The sequence below is a fragment of the Gopherus evgoodei genome, chromosome 4, assembly GCF_007399415.2.
Source record: "Gopherus evgoodei ecotype Sinaloan lineage chromosome 4, rGopEvg1_v1.p, whole genome shotgun sequence".
In the NCBI taxonomy this organism is placed as follows: Eukaryota; Metazoa; Chordata; order Testudines; family Testudinidae; genus Gopherus; species Gopherus evgoodei.
In genome coordinates, this window is record NC_044325.1 from 21,499,628 (window position 1) to 21,513,594 (window position 13,967).

The window sequence follows — 13,967 nt, forward strand, 5'->3', positions numbered from 1 at the left end:
TTGGTTCTGCTTTGAGTGGGAGTTGGACTAGATGACCTCCTGAGGTCCCTTCCAACCCTGATATTCTATGAAACAAAAGAGTCATTTCGCACTTCTGCCTTTTCCACATTTTTATTATTGTTTCCCTCTCCTCCCACATTGAATAATGGGCCCTGTCCTTGGTCTTCCTCTTGCTTCTAATGTATTTGTAGAATATTTTCTTGTTATCCTTTATGGGCTTGTCAACAGTACCACTTACGTTGATGTAACTTACGTTGCTCAGGGGTGTGTAAAAGTCATCCCACCTGAGCAACATAAGATACATCAACTTAAAGCAGTGTCTACACTGCGCTATGTCAGCAGAAGATGCTCTCCCGTTGGTATAGCGTGTCTTCACCAGACGCACTAACCCTAAGTCTCTAGTTAGTTTAATCTCATTTTGTGCCTTGGCCTTTCTAATTTTGCCCCTATATACTTGTGTTATTTGTTTATATTCATCCTTTATAATTTAATCTAGTTTCCACTTTTTGTAGGACTCTTTTCAGATCATTGAAGCTCTATGGGTTAAGCCAAAGTAGTTTCTTGCCATACTTCCTATCTTTCCTATGCAGTGGGATAGTTTGCTCTTGTGCCCTTAATAATGTGTTAATAAAAAACTGCCAATGCTCTTGAACTGCTTTTCCCTTTAGACTTGCTTCCCATGGGATCTTACTAGCCAACTTCCCAAATATGCTAGTCTGACTTCTTGAAATCCATTATCTTTATTACACTGTTTTCCCTCCTACCATTTTATGATCAATTTCACCCTTCCACTTTCAAATTCTCAACCAGTTCCTCCTTATTTGTCAAAATCAAATCTAGAACAGCCTCTCCGCTATTAGCTTTCTCCACTTTCTGAAATAAAAAATTGTCTCCAATGCATTCCAAGAACTTGTTGAATAATCTGTGCCCTGCTGTGTTATTTTCCCAACAAATGTCTGAGTAGTTGAGGTCTCCAACTGCCACCAAGTCCTATGCTTTGGATGATTTTAAGTATCAGAGGGTAGCCGTGTTAGTCTGGATCTGTAAAAGCAGCAAAGAATCCTGTGGCACCTTATAGACTAACAGACGTTTTGGAGCTTAGTCTATAAGGTGCCACAGGATTCTTTTTTGGATGATTTTGTTAGTTCTTTTTTTTTAAAGACTCTTCCACCTCTTCTTCCCGGATAGTCTGTAGCAGGCCCCTACCATGACATCACCCTTGTTTCCTACAATGAGAAGTGCTGAGTGCCCTCAAATTCTCATTGGGAGTGTAGGAGGCTTCACACCTCACAACATCAGACCCAAAATCAATAACAAGTAAATAAAATATCACAAGCTAGGGCATCATCAGACAAACTGTATACTGACATCCTTGACAAATTGGAGAATTGGTCTGAAATCAACAAGATGAAATTCAATAAAGAGAAGTACAAAGTGCCACACTTAGGAAGAAAAAATCAAATGCGCAGCTACAAAATGGGGAATAATTGGTTAGGCTGTAATACTGCAGGAGAAGATCTGGGAGTTATAGTGGATCACAAACTGAGTATGAATCAATAATGTGATATAGTTGCAGAAAATTGCTAATATCATTCTGGGGGGTATTAATTGTATGTAAGAAATGAGAGGCAACTGTTCCATTCTACTCTGTACTCATGAGGCTTCACCTGGTATTCCGCATACAGTTCTAGACACCAAACTTTAAGGAAGATGCCGACAAATTGAAGAGAGTCCAAAGGAGAGCAATAAAAATGATATAAGATATAGAAAATCTGACCTATGAGGAAAGGTTTAAAAAACTGGGCATGTTTAGTCTTGAGAAAAGAAGACTGAGGGGAGAGAACCTGATAACAGTCTTCAGATATGTTAAGGCTGTTATAAAGAGGATGGTGACCAACTGTTCTCCAGGTCCACTGAAAGTAGCATAAGGTGTAATCATGTTAAACTGCAGCAATGGAGACTTGGTTAGATATTAGTATAAACTTTCTAACTATGAAGATAGCTCTGGAATGGGCTTCCAAGAGAGGTTGTGGCATCCCGCTCACTGGAGACTTTTAAGAATTAAATTGGACAAACACCTGCAATGGATGGTCTACGTTTACATGGTCCTGCCTCAGCACAAGGGTCTGGACTAGAAGACTTCTCGAGATCTCTTCTATTGCTATAATTCTATGATTCTATGCTTAAAACGAGAGGGTAAAACAAACTGAATATGCCTATTAAAACATTCCAGCAAAATCAGCCCATTCTCAGCGAGATTAGTATTGATCAATATATTAACTCTACAAGTCTTCTACCTGCCTTAATGGTAGCACAAAATACGTTTCAACATTTGTATGTTGCAGTAAAATAAAATACACTTTAAACATAATCCTTTGAATGCTGTGAAAACTAGAACAAATGCTTTGCTTCCACAGTTAATGCTGAGAGCCTTTCAATATTCACCCTAAATAGAGGTATCAAGTTTCAGTTTTGTTCAGAATGCTTTCACGTCATAGTCACTGAGCAGTGTAAAATCCCGCAACAATTTTAGCCGAAGATTTCCTAAGAGCTAAATGAAAATTGATCATTTTCCCACTCCCGCCTGGTGTTCTAATCAATTCTGTACAAGTATTGACATATGGTAATACCGGCCTCCGTCTCAACGAGAAATTCAGATCAGTTTACTACATTCCAAGAATACTGAATAAAGCCTGAATTTAAGGCATGATTCATGAGAAGAGGAATATTTCTGTATATTTAACCCTTTAGTGTTGGCACATCTTCAGATACTTCCATAAGCATTAATGCAATTTCCATTAGCACAGTATGCAAGCAACAAAGCCTGATTCTAAGTGCTAAAAGTAAACACGCAAAAATGAACATGAAATGTTGCTGTTTAAAATGAATGGTTTTGTTTATATCATTTAAACACTTTTCCTACATGCAAATGAACATCTCTTAATTATATACATTAAAGTAGAGGTGGTCAATAAGTGGACTGTGGGCCAAATTCGGACTGCCAGATGCTTTTGAACGGACCCTGAAATCTTTTTATTTACTTATTATTATAATTATTGTAATTTTTCAATTATTATTTTCTCTGGAGTCTGGACTTTGAGTATACCTTGACCAAGAAATTTGGATCTTGACAAAAAGTAGACTACCCCGTCTTAAAGCTTGTGCAACTTCAACATTAGGGAAAAGTCAGTCAAAATGGACTAGCTGAGAGAGAGAGAGAGAGAGAGTGTGTGTGTGTGTGAGAGAGAGAGAGAGAGAATATAGATGTGTTTTGAAGAAAGGATGGTATCCAAAGTTTTACAGTCTTGGGTCAACAATAATTAAGTATGAGCTATAAAGTTACACAAGTCTGATGTGTGTGCTATTCAATAGAAGCATGAAGTATACCTTCCAACGGAACCCCCTGCAATACAGAATATGCCACTTATGCTACTGCATAACCCACAGCATCTTTTAAAATAACATTTACACCAAAAGTTTATATTCATTTTAATTTACTTAGAAGAAAAATCAGTTATTATGCAAAGTTACATACATCGCTTGCTGGGATTATTCATTTGAAAACAATATTTTGTGCATCTCTACAAACATTTTCCTCTTAATAATACATTTTTATTAAGAAAAAACAAGGTAACCCATTTTTAGTACATTTCCATAACAGCATCACTTTGCTTCTCAATGAGTACAACAGTACAATAGTTTCTGGTATCTGGCAAGGAACCACCGTAGTTCATCAACACAGTAGTCTAACGATACAACAGTCAGAGCCCACTGCAATATGCGGATAAGCATCTTCTAGGTACTACCATGTCATCATTAAAGCACTAATCCATTCTCATTCTTCTGAGCTCTTATCTGTTCCCTAAACACGCTCCACTTGGCCCTGACACACTCTGCACCACCCCATACTTCCTGTTCCACAAATTCGCCATGTCTCTGCTAGTTAGCTGTCAAGTTCCAGAGCTATTTTAGGACAGATCCTTTTTTACAATTCTAATTGATTATTTCCTAAGGTTCCTGGCTTTGTTTCTGGTTCCTAAAGGATTTTTTCTCTTCAAATGATAGTGACCCACTTGCAACCAGTGATCCCAACTAGACAGTCCCCATCTTCACCCCCAGTTTAAAACTACAAGACTTAGAAACCCAGTTGCAAGGTACAAATTCCCTATTGCAACATCCGACTGTCAGCATCAGTGCCAGTTTTTATTATTAATTACTATTTACTATTTGTATTACAATACACCTAGATACCCCAACTAATATCAGATCCCCTTGTGCTAAGCACTGAAGAAAAAAATAGTAAGAGACAGTTTCTGCCCCAAAGACAACACAGACAAAGGGAAGGAAAAGAGACTACTGTCCCCATTTTACAGATGGGAAATGGAAGCACAGAGAGATTAAATGACTTGCCCAAGTTCACATACGAGATCTGTGGTAGATCTGAGAATTAAAGCCAGATCTCTTGAGTCGCAGTCCAGTGCCTTAACCATAGACCATTCTTCCTTTGTTTGAACTCAGTGGGAGCTGTGAATGCTTATAAACTCTGAAAATTAAGTCCTAGTTTTCTCACCTTGGGCACCCAAAAGTAGACACACAAAATTAACAGACACATACAAAAACTCTGGCCTAGGTGACTTCCCAAAGATGACCGAGTGTGGCAGAGGCAGGAACAGAACTCAAGTTTCTTGATCAGTACATTCTTTATTTGACTACATCGGCAATGTAAGTAGGGAATACTACTTCTAGGACTAGGGGTTCCCGGTTAGAGGATGGGGATAGTATTTATGATAAATTGGGTTCCACAGATTTTCACCTATACTAAAAAAAAGAGAGCCTGGTAACCTTAATTACACAGATCTCCCTCACTCTTAACCAGAGTAACATCCAACCAGATCTAGCTTATGAAGGTAATTTAGTTCAAAGAAGGACAACAGAGCCTTTCCAAAATACTATTCCATGCAGGAAATGTATACAAATCCAGGTAGAAAGTTTCTTCTTTCTAGAAAGGATGGTGTAAAATACTGGCCTCTACATCGGAAAAATCTGTTCAACAGCAGCCAGTTTAAGCTTGCCCTCCCCGGTGTCAGCGTGTTCTCAGTAAGTAGAGTGATTTGGACTCAGACAATGCCATTTCCATGGAGTTGTAGGTCCATGTATCAAGAGTATGAAGAAAGAAGTGGAGAGGGCCCTGCTCTGGATAGAGAAAAATCTCTTGGTGATTTGATCAGCCCACATTCCATGAGTCTTGAACTGTCAAATCAAGAGAATCAGTCACAACCTGCAGCAGCAGGAGAGATGAGCCCTGCCTCCCACAGTCTTGCTATTAACACGTCAGAAGTTGGTTGAGATTCTGTAGGTGGAACTCTTAGCAAAAACAATAAAACAATACTACATATTTCAACAGGTTCAAAGTAACCTCAGATGTTAGGAGCAGATGCTCTTTCACCCCCTCCCCTTCAATTTTTAACTGGTTTTTGTGTTTCTATTTAATAGGCCAGGGTGTTGAAGAAATTAGCTAGAGAAAGAGCAAGAACAATACTAATTACCCTCAACCAGCCCAGGAGGCTGCAGTCTGGAGCTAATTGTGGAATCATTACTTCCCCCATTTCAGATCCCCCTGTGAGAAGACCAATTGCCTCAGGCATCAGTGTTGCACGATAATACTGCTCACCTGTGTTTTAAAAGGGCATGCCTGACAATCCAAAAGTTTTAGGCACGCTGATTACAGCCCTGCTTCAGTCCCATGAGCTTTCATAGCCTTTTATACAGCATGGAGACTATTGCAAGGCTGAGGACACAATAGCTTACCTGGTTGCTTATTTCAGTACATTTGATCTGACACTGTCACTATCCCCTTTATTAGGCTCCACATGTACCTGAAAACCACATCTGATCTCACAGCCTGAAGCACTCGACAGCCATGTCTATGCAAGATTCCGTGTTGCAGAAATTAAATATTAAAGATGCAAGAAAAAAATGCCCTGTAGCTCATATTTACTAACAAAGATGCACCTTCTACGCTGAGGCATCTTTTGAAATGTTAAATATGAAACATTTTAAAGGGAAATTAGTGCTCACAAAAGGCACTGAAAACTGGAACATCAAAACTGGAGTCCCTTATTCTCCAGCGGGTAAGTACAGAGCTTCCCCCATATCATTCTTCCAATGTGTGTCAACCCTACTACAGCGGGGCCAGTTTGCGGGGTTAAAATAATCTCACAGCAAAATAAAGATGAATCACAGGTTACTCAAGGCCTAGTAAGTCATTCCAAATAATCAGCTGACTTCACCAAATTCCAGATCCAACTGCCCCACATTCTAAAGAGCTGAAAAGATTAACTGACTGTGGAGGGAAAGAAAGCCAATTCACAACAGAGGGCCAGGGCGACCGCACCCTCCTTAGTAAGTTCAGATCTCTTACACACTCAGAGGTACTAGAAGTTGTGAGGGACATTCACATGTTAATTGGATCCTTGCTTATCCAGGTAAGCACAATTGTATGAGTGAAATCCAAGGAAGCTCAACTAGATCCACTACTGATGACTTCCTTTAAACCTTCTTCAGAGACGACTATTAGCTTACATCTCTAAAGCATGCAATAGTCCAACCAATATTTCAGAAACCAGCACTAGAAGCCAGCAATCTCATAAACCACTACCCCATCTCCATGTTTCCTATCCCAGACAAACTGACTGAGTAAGTGGTTGTGACCATGCTCTGATAGCACCCAAAGTGATGATGGGCAACTGGTCATCAAATGCCCTCACATACTGAGCCCCCAAGTTTCAAACCTGTATCCTCTCTATTTTTTAGCATACATGTGAAACCCCTGCGAAAGGTCATATGATGCCCCAGGATCTAGTGTCACCAATATGCTGATGACACTCTATTCTTCATCTCTGTGACTAATGCTATCACAAAGGTGTCACAATACCTGCACAAAATAATCACTTGGATGAGAAACAGCTGGCTGGAGCTCAGTCCAGGCAAGAGCAAAGAGTTACGAGTAGGAAGAGGAAAACAAACTTTGAGGAGCTAGCCAAGACCCTGACAACATTCTCTGTGGAAAGGATCTCCTTCTGTTTGCTGAATTAGTGTGAGGCCTTGGAGTATTTTTAGTTTCATCACCATTCCTTGATAACCAGCTATCAACAGTAATCAGGACAATGTGCTTTACCTTCTGCTTGTCAGGAGACTACAGCCTCTCTTTTCAGACAAGGACCTATCAACCACGATACAAATGTTCATCAACTCAATACTGGACTACTGTATTTCCCTCCTCTAGAGAGAACAGTCATGGCCACTCAGAGACTGTAACTTGTGCAACATATAGCTAGCCAACCTCTTGAGAAGGGCAGGCTGAATACAAGAAGTTGGTACTCATCCCCCTCCAGTGACTCACTCTTACCACTAAAGGAGCTAAGAATACCTCAGTTTCAATCCCAGCTCTGAAACTGGCACTTCCTGTGCTCTTGGCCTCACTTAAGCTTGGTCTAAACACATAGTTTGTACTAATATAACTATTTGGGCTAGGGAAGTGATTTTTTTACTGAAAGAGTTAACTATATCAGTATAGTTATGTCCCTATTGTGGACGTACTTATACTGGCATAATGGTGTCTTAATCCAGTATAGCTTATCCTCCTTCCCATACAGGAATAGCTATACCAGTATAAAATACCTTTACACCTATACAGCTGCATCTACACTTGGGAACTGTACTGCTTTAACTATACCAATATAAGTAAAAAGATATAATTTTTGTGTGTAGCCCAACACTAACCTCTCTGCCTGTTTCCCTCCTTTCTGAGGTCCATATGCTGCTTTGACATCTCTTTAGAAATGAGACTGACTTACCTCACAGGGGCATTGAATGGCTTAATTAATTAACATTTGTCAAGTGCTGTGAAGATCTTAAACACTAAGCATTATTATTATTATTTAAATCTACATGCCCATTCAATCCTTGGCCTCTCTTGTGTGACTGCCAACAACTATGCCAATTAGTGCTAATTGTTGTGCTGTGGTTCTGTGATGAGGATATCTGCCAAATGGGAATGAGACTGTGACCACCAACTATTTTCCTATAGGTCACCAAACAGCTGTCAAATTATAACAACTTTCAGTCTCTACCAACCTGGTCTGAATTCAAACCAGAACCCCATTAGTAAAAGACTGTATCCCATTACCAATTCCCTGAGGCATCCAGTCTGCCAGACAAATACAAAACTTTTTATTAGAGCTAAATCAAGACTCTTTCTTTTTAGTCTTATTTTTTCACACAGAATCAGTACATGGCCCAGTAAACTGACACTGATACTGCAATATTTAATGCTAATCTGTGATACTTCCACATTTGCTTGCTTCTACACATGCTTGACTGAAACGATGTCTTAATTCATTTTCAGGTACCATTGTGACAGCAAACAGTAAAGACAACAGAAAAAGAAGGGAATTGATAGTGTAGAGTGTAGTAAATTTCTTGTTTAAGAACTTGGGTCTGGAGTTTTAACCTAGGCTAAGATTCATATCTTTCTTATCAGTTGTTCATATATGGTCAGTGGACTTTAAAAAGATAACACAACAACTGTGTACCAATAGTCACAGCATATCACTAGCACTGAAACCTCATTTTAAGTTACCTTTTACTCAAAGGGCAGCAGCACAAAAGTTAAATTAATCATACTATTCTCAAGCAATTATTATCCTTTAAGGTAGGTTACAGAAACTCATCCTTTGGACAGCAAACAATATTTTGACTTTTTACTCTAATTTCAATTCAATCCCTTCTCAACTGCACCATGTATGAGAATGCAACTTCCCTCTTTCATCAATAATTATGTCCTTCTTTAATCTATAAACCACCCACCCATCTTCCCAAAGAGCTTCTGTACCAGGCGTAGAGACCTTTCTGAATCTGTGCTGACAGATTCCTTAATTATCATGGCAAAGGCCATAAATCCTTTGAGCACATAGCAAATTCAAAGAAGTAGCCTTCCTGTGTTTACTCATCCCATAGTATGTTAGTTCCTTGTCATTAGTTCTATCTTTATTTTCAATTTATGAACTTGCCACTGCCCAGAAGAGAAGCTGCTTTTTCAAAAGGCTTGTAATGTAATTAAACAAGAAAGCAGAATAAAAGCCGCCTTTCTAGCACAAACATTATAAAATGCTCAACCTGCCAACATGCTGGTTCAGATCCTCAACTGTTGTAAATCAACACAGCTCCACCGATTTCAGAGTAATGCCAGATTACACCAGCTGAGGATCGGGACCATTGATCATTATCGCCTGTTGCCTTCACAGTACGCTAGTGTAGTGTGCAGTAAGTCAGTAGGGACTCTAGCTGTTGATTGTGTTGTCTTCCTCTGTACTAAGTAGTTTATTTGCTGAACTAAATGCATTGTGAGCATTTGAAAATACAGTTTCAATCATTAAATATCCTGTAACTCTACAGATTCAGCTCTTTGAGATTATCATACGCTACTCAATAAACTAACCACTCTTTGTGTCTATTATTCTACGAACAAGTTTGTCAAGGTTTTAACACTGCGACAGCTATTACGTTATTACTTTTCTGTGCATGGTTTGAACCCTGGAGAAAAGGGGGATTAATTTACCCATCATCAAGTGCTTATCAGGAAGGTTCCCTGGAGACTTACACAAATGAGACCACACAAACAGGCCTTTGGAGACAGGTCTCTTCACCTGAACACCTGGGCAAGACCCATTGACTTTCCAGCATATGTATTTTTTCCCATGACAAAGATCCATTTACTTTTCCATCTAAATATAGGACCTCATTACTTTCCAATAAAGGCAGAAACTCCTATAATAATAAGAATAATTCAGGCATGGTTCTTTTAAAGTCAGCATGTCACATACACTTAACAATAGGAAATTAAACTTCTATTCACCATTCATGGGGATCCAGACAACAGGAGGTCCAATAGTTCTGCCTTCAGTTGAGATAAAGTACATGACATTTTACACTAAAGAAATAAGGACTTGATCCAAAGCCCACTGAAGTCAATGGAAAGACTCCTATTGATTTCAGAGGGTTTTGGATCAAGCCCTAAAATACTATAATCTGAGCTTTGCATTCTGACACTACAGTACAATGCACCTCCAAACAAAACTATATTTAGATGCAATGGGAATTCTGTAGATCATACAGGAACTCTTTGAATGAAAATGAAGGTCAAGAGGGTTTGGCTTCCTCTGCAGACCTCTCCCCCTTCTTGCAAACATCCAGATAAGCATTGTTTGGAAAACAATGTTATTCCAATGCTATCAAAAATGTAATACACATTTTGTCTGCTTTGTAAATGAACCAGTAGGGGTCTTCTGTTCTACGTTGTCCCACTACCTAATCTTTGTGATCGTTAATATGTCTAGTCACCACTGTATGTGCTTTTTACCTATAATGGCTTTTAAGAGTAATGTTTCATATACTTGTGCTAGAAGAACATATTAATAAAATAATGCAACTAACATATGCATATCATATACACAGAGAAAGAAGACTGTGCAGATAAACACACTACCTATAGGTAAAGCAATGCATATGGCAAATGAAAGCCCCAGAACACTCATGCATTATACTCATTCATTATCGGTTATTCACCAATGTCTAGTAGAAGGCATAAATGCATCAGAATATGATGTGACCAAGATTTGCCCTTGTGAGATTGAGAACAGGAGCCAACCCACCAAGCAGAGATGTGTATTCAAGCATCCGGCCATTTAGGGCCCAGCAAAACCATCCTTCATAAACTTTCTGTCCAAATTATATGAATGAAATATGTAGGCACATCAGGAACATCACAGTTTAATGTTCGGTAGCATTTTATGACCTGCATGAAATGAACTATTGTTAGTGCCACTTTAGTGCTGCTACCAATTGTTAGTGATCTTGCAATAGAACAAATTAATGTCCTGTAAAGCACAGTTGTCCTTTCAGCTCAGACTATCTCCCAGAACTCTGTGACTGGGGCTCTGAGTCACAGGCCCCTTACACCAACTTCTACCAAGTTTGACAAAGGGCACTTTTGGCACTTCATGCTCTTAGTGTGAGGAAAGACTGCACAGTCTGGACTGACTTTGATCTCTGACACAGTGTGTGTTCCGGACTGCACGCCACACAATGTTTAATCTACTCTTCAGCTCACACTGTCAGCAAAAAGTAATCCTGGCAATCAGTTATATGTATGTACTGGGTGAGTTTGCAATTGCTGCAGTTTCATTTTGCTAAAGAACAGCTTGAAATCTAAAGTCCTTGAAATTTTTTTAACCATTTTTAGTGCTGAAATCACCCATTTTAGAATCAAGTCATATTAAAAATAGTTGGAAACACAGACAGAGTTATCTGGATGTATACAGTACAGAGCCCTAGAGCTGTACTCATAGACTTTGAGGCCAGAAATGAACATCGTGATCATCTGACGTCCTGCACATTGCAGACCACAGAACCTCCTCCCCCGCACACACACTTCTGTAATAGACCCATAACCTCTGGCTGAGTTACTGAAGTCCTAAAATCATGATTTACAGACTTCAAGGTACAGAGAATCCACCATTTACTCTAGTATAAATCAGCAAGTGACCAATGCCCCACACTGCAGAGGAAGGTGAAAACCGGCAGGGTCTCTGGCAATCTGACCTGGGGGGAAATTCCTTCCTGACCCCAAATATGTTAGACCCACCAGCCTGACAGCTAGGAAAGAATTCACTGTAGTAACTCAGAGCCTTCCCCATCCAGTGTCTCATCTCCAGCTGTTAGGGATATTTGCCACTAGCAGTCGCAGATGGGCCACATGCCACTGTAAAGCAATCCCACCATAACATCCCTTCCATATACTTATCAAGCTCAGTCTTAAAACTAGTTAGGGTTTTTTGCCCCCTCTGCTCCCCTTGCAGCTCTGGATCAGCACTATGCAATGGTCCAGACTTGCACGATGTATAGACACAGGTACTTACTATGCCGAGATCTAGCTCTGCAGCATAGCAGGTAGCTCTAGATACTCTAAAAGTACTATGCAGAAAGCTAGACAGAGTAGCACTGAGTTCCAGATGCTGAGCTCTAGACAGGTACCAGGAACCTTAGGCGCACAGCTCTCCACACGCTATGGGTTAGATAGCCCTCCCCAGGCAGATTTGTGCAGTGTGCAAAGATCTAGCTATAGCCAGGGACTGGGTGGGCACAGTGTAGAGGTCTAGGGAAGAGCTCCACAGGCTCTCTAGCTGTGTGTGCTACAGATGTCATTGCGCAACCCCACTCCGCGTGAGTCTGTGCCCGGGCAGGGGGCAAGGGCCTGGCTTACCGGCAGGGAGTTGGCTGGGCTGCTGCTGGCGGCCAGTTTCACCGCTTGCTTCTTGAGTTCGGCCAGTTTGACCTGGCAATTTTTGCACCATCCTCCTTTCCCGGCTCTCTCGAAGTGCCCCAGCTCGGCCAGCGAGACGGCCCCAGCTCCCTCCGGAGGGGGACGGCTGCCGCAACGGTCCTCATCGGCGGCAGGCGGCAGCCTCTTCCTAGGGGCGAGCTCCAGAGAGAGCGGGGCCGGCTCTCGCCCAGAGCTTCCCTCCGCGACCTGCAAAGAGAGAAGGACTCAGGACAGTGCAAGGAGCCAGCAGGTCCCGTCAACCGGGGCAGCCTGCAAAGAGGGGTCCCTGCGCCTGGGAGGGAACCCTGCAAAGAGCAGCCCCCGGGCCGGACCGGTGCAAAAAGCCAGCTCTGCAACCCTCGGTCCGGTGCACTGCCCGGTTCCCGCGCACGCTGCTCGCACAGCCTCCCGTGCAAAGTTCCCTCGCGCCTCCCAAGCGCGCGGCCAACTAGCAACAAACTTCAAGCACCCGGGGGGGTCCCCGTGCGGAGGGCAGGGGTGAAAACTCCTGCACTCTGCACCAGGCTCCATCAACCTTCCGTCAAAAGTTCCGCCCCAACTTACCCCCGCAGCCCGGTGTTCAGAGCCCAGACACCTTCTCCCAGCTGGGTTCTCTGCAGCCCGGATCATGGTTCCGGCCCAGGCCGGGTTTGGTCACCTGGACCCTGACCCACCCGCGCGCCCGGAGCCCGGCTGTTTGCAGCTACGCTGGGCTGCGCAGTCCCGAGCTGTCCTGAAAGACCTTCGTGCCCATTGCCAAGTCCAGAGACCGGGGGCTGCAAAGTCCGGCTCCTTGGTCTCCACTTGCAAGGGCGGCTGCTGCGGCGGCGGCGGGCGGCAGCCTGGAGCTACGTAATATTTCCTCCCATGTTGTTGTAACTCAGAGGAGTAAAGTTTGGGTCGCGAGTTCGCGAGAGAAGCCCCGGACTGAGGCAGCGGGCGGAGCAGGGGGAGGAGAAGGCGGAGGAGCAGTGAGCTTCTCACCTCGGTGCAGAAAGGGACCGAGCGCACAGGAGCGCGTTAGGAAAAACTGCTCCGAGGGGAGGAGGGGCTCCGCGTGGGGTGGGCTGAACGAGGTGGGAGCCGCCAGAGTTTGAGCGTTTCTTTCCCACGTTGACCCTGCAAGGCTCCGTTCGGCTCCAAACCTTCAGGGGCGTTAGTCGGGTGCCTGCTACGCGAACCCCTTCAAATAAAAACCCAGAGGTTCCTGAACAGTGACAAGGGGGTTGTTTGTTAGTAGTTTGCATGGCGCAGCCCGGGCCAAACTTTCCAAACAAGTCTCAGGATCAGGCTTTTAAACTACTACATCATGGGAGGGGGAGAAGGGTGTCTATAAGGAAATGGGATTGAACCCTGGGCTCTGCACTTCAGACTAGCAAGAAAGGAGGCACAACTCGTTACTCTCACCGTTCGTTTTATTACATGTGCCTGGAGAGCTCGCTCGCTCGCTCGCTCTCTCTAGGGATCTCTCCAGATGCAGCTCGGTGCCTGGCTGCAGCCACGTTTGCTTGGGTGGCGTTTGAGAGCCTCACACACTTTGCACAGGTGATTCTGCGCTCTCGCCCTCTGACACACACACGCGCTG

The 13,967-nt window shown here is 42.6% G+C and overlaps 1 protein-coding gene and 1 long non-coding RNA gene across 3 annotated transcripts in view; both read right to left on the minus strand.

Moving 5' to 3' along the window:
- Window positions 1-13,358, minus strand: part of KIF26A (kinesin family member 26A) — a 136,522-nt gene extending 123,164 nt beyond the window's left edge. For both annotated transcript variants that reach the window (XM_030558636.1, XM_030558635.1), the window contains exons 1-2: window positions 12,947-13,358; window positions 12,323-12,589 (exon numbers count right to left, since the gene is read on the minus strand). In XM_030558636.1, coding sequence (XP_030414496.1) covers window positions 12,323-12,589; window positions 12,947-13,012 — 333 coding nt within the window. In that variant the 5' untranslated portion in view covers window positions 13,013-13,358. The remainder of the gene's footprint in view (window positions 1-12,322; window positions 12,590-12,946) is intronic.
- LOC115649744 lies at window positions 570-8,200 on the minus strand. The gene is made up of 3 exons (XR_003999900.1): window positions 8,189-8,200; window positions 6,659-6,663; window positions 570-690 (listed from the first exon to the last, which is right to left on the minus strand). It is a non-coding gene; the product is annotated as an uncharacterized LOC115649744 (long non-coding RNA).
- Window positions 13,359-13,967: the final 609 nt, after the last annotated feature.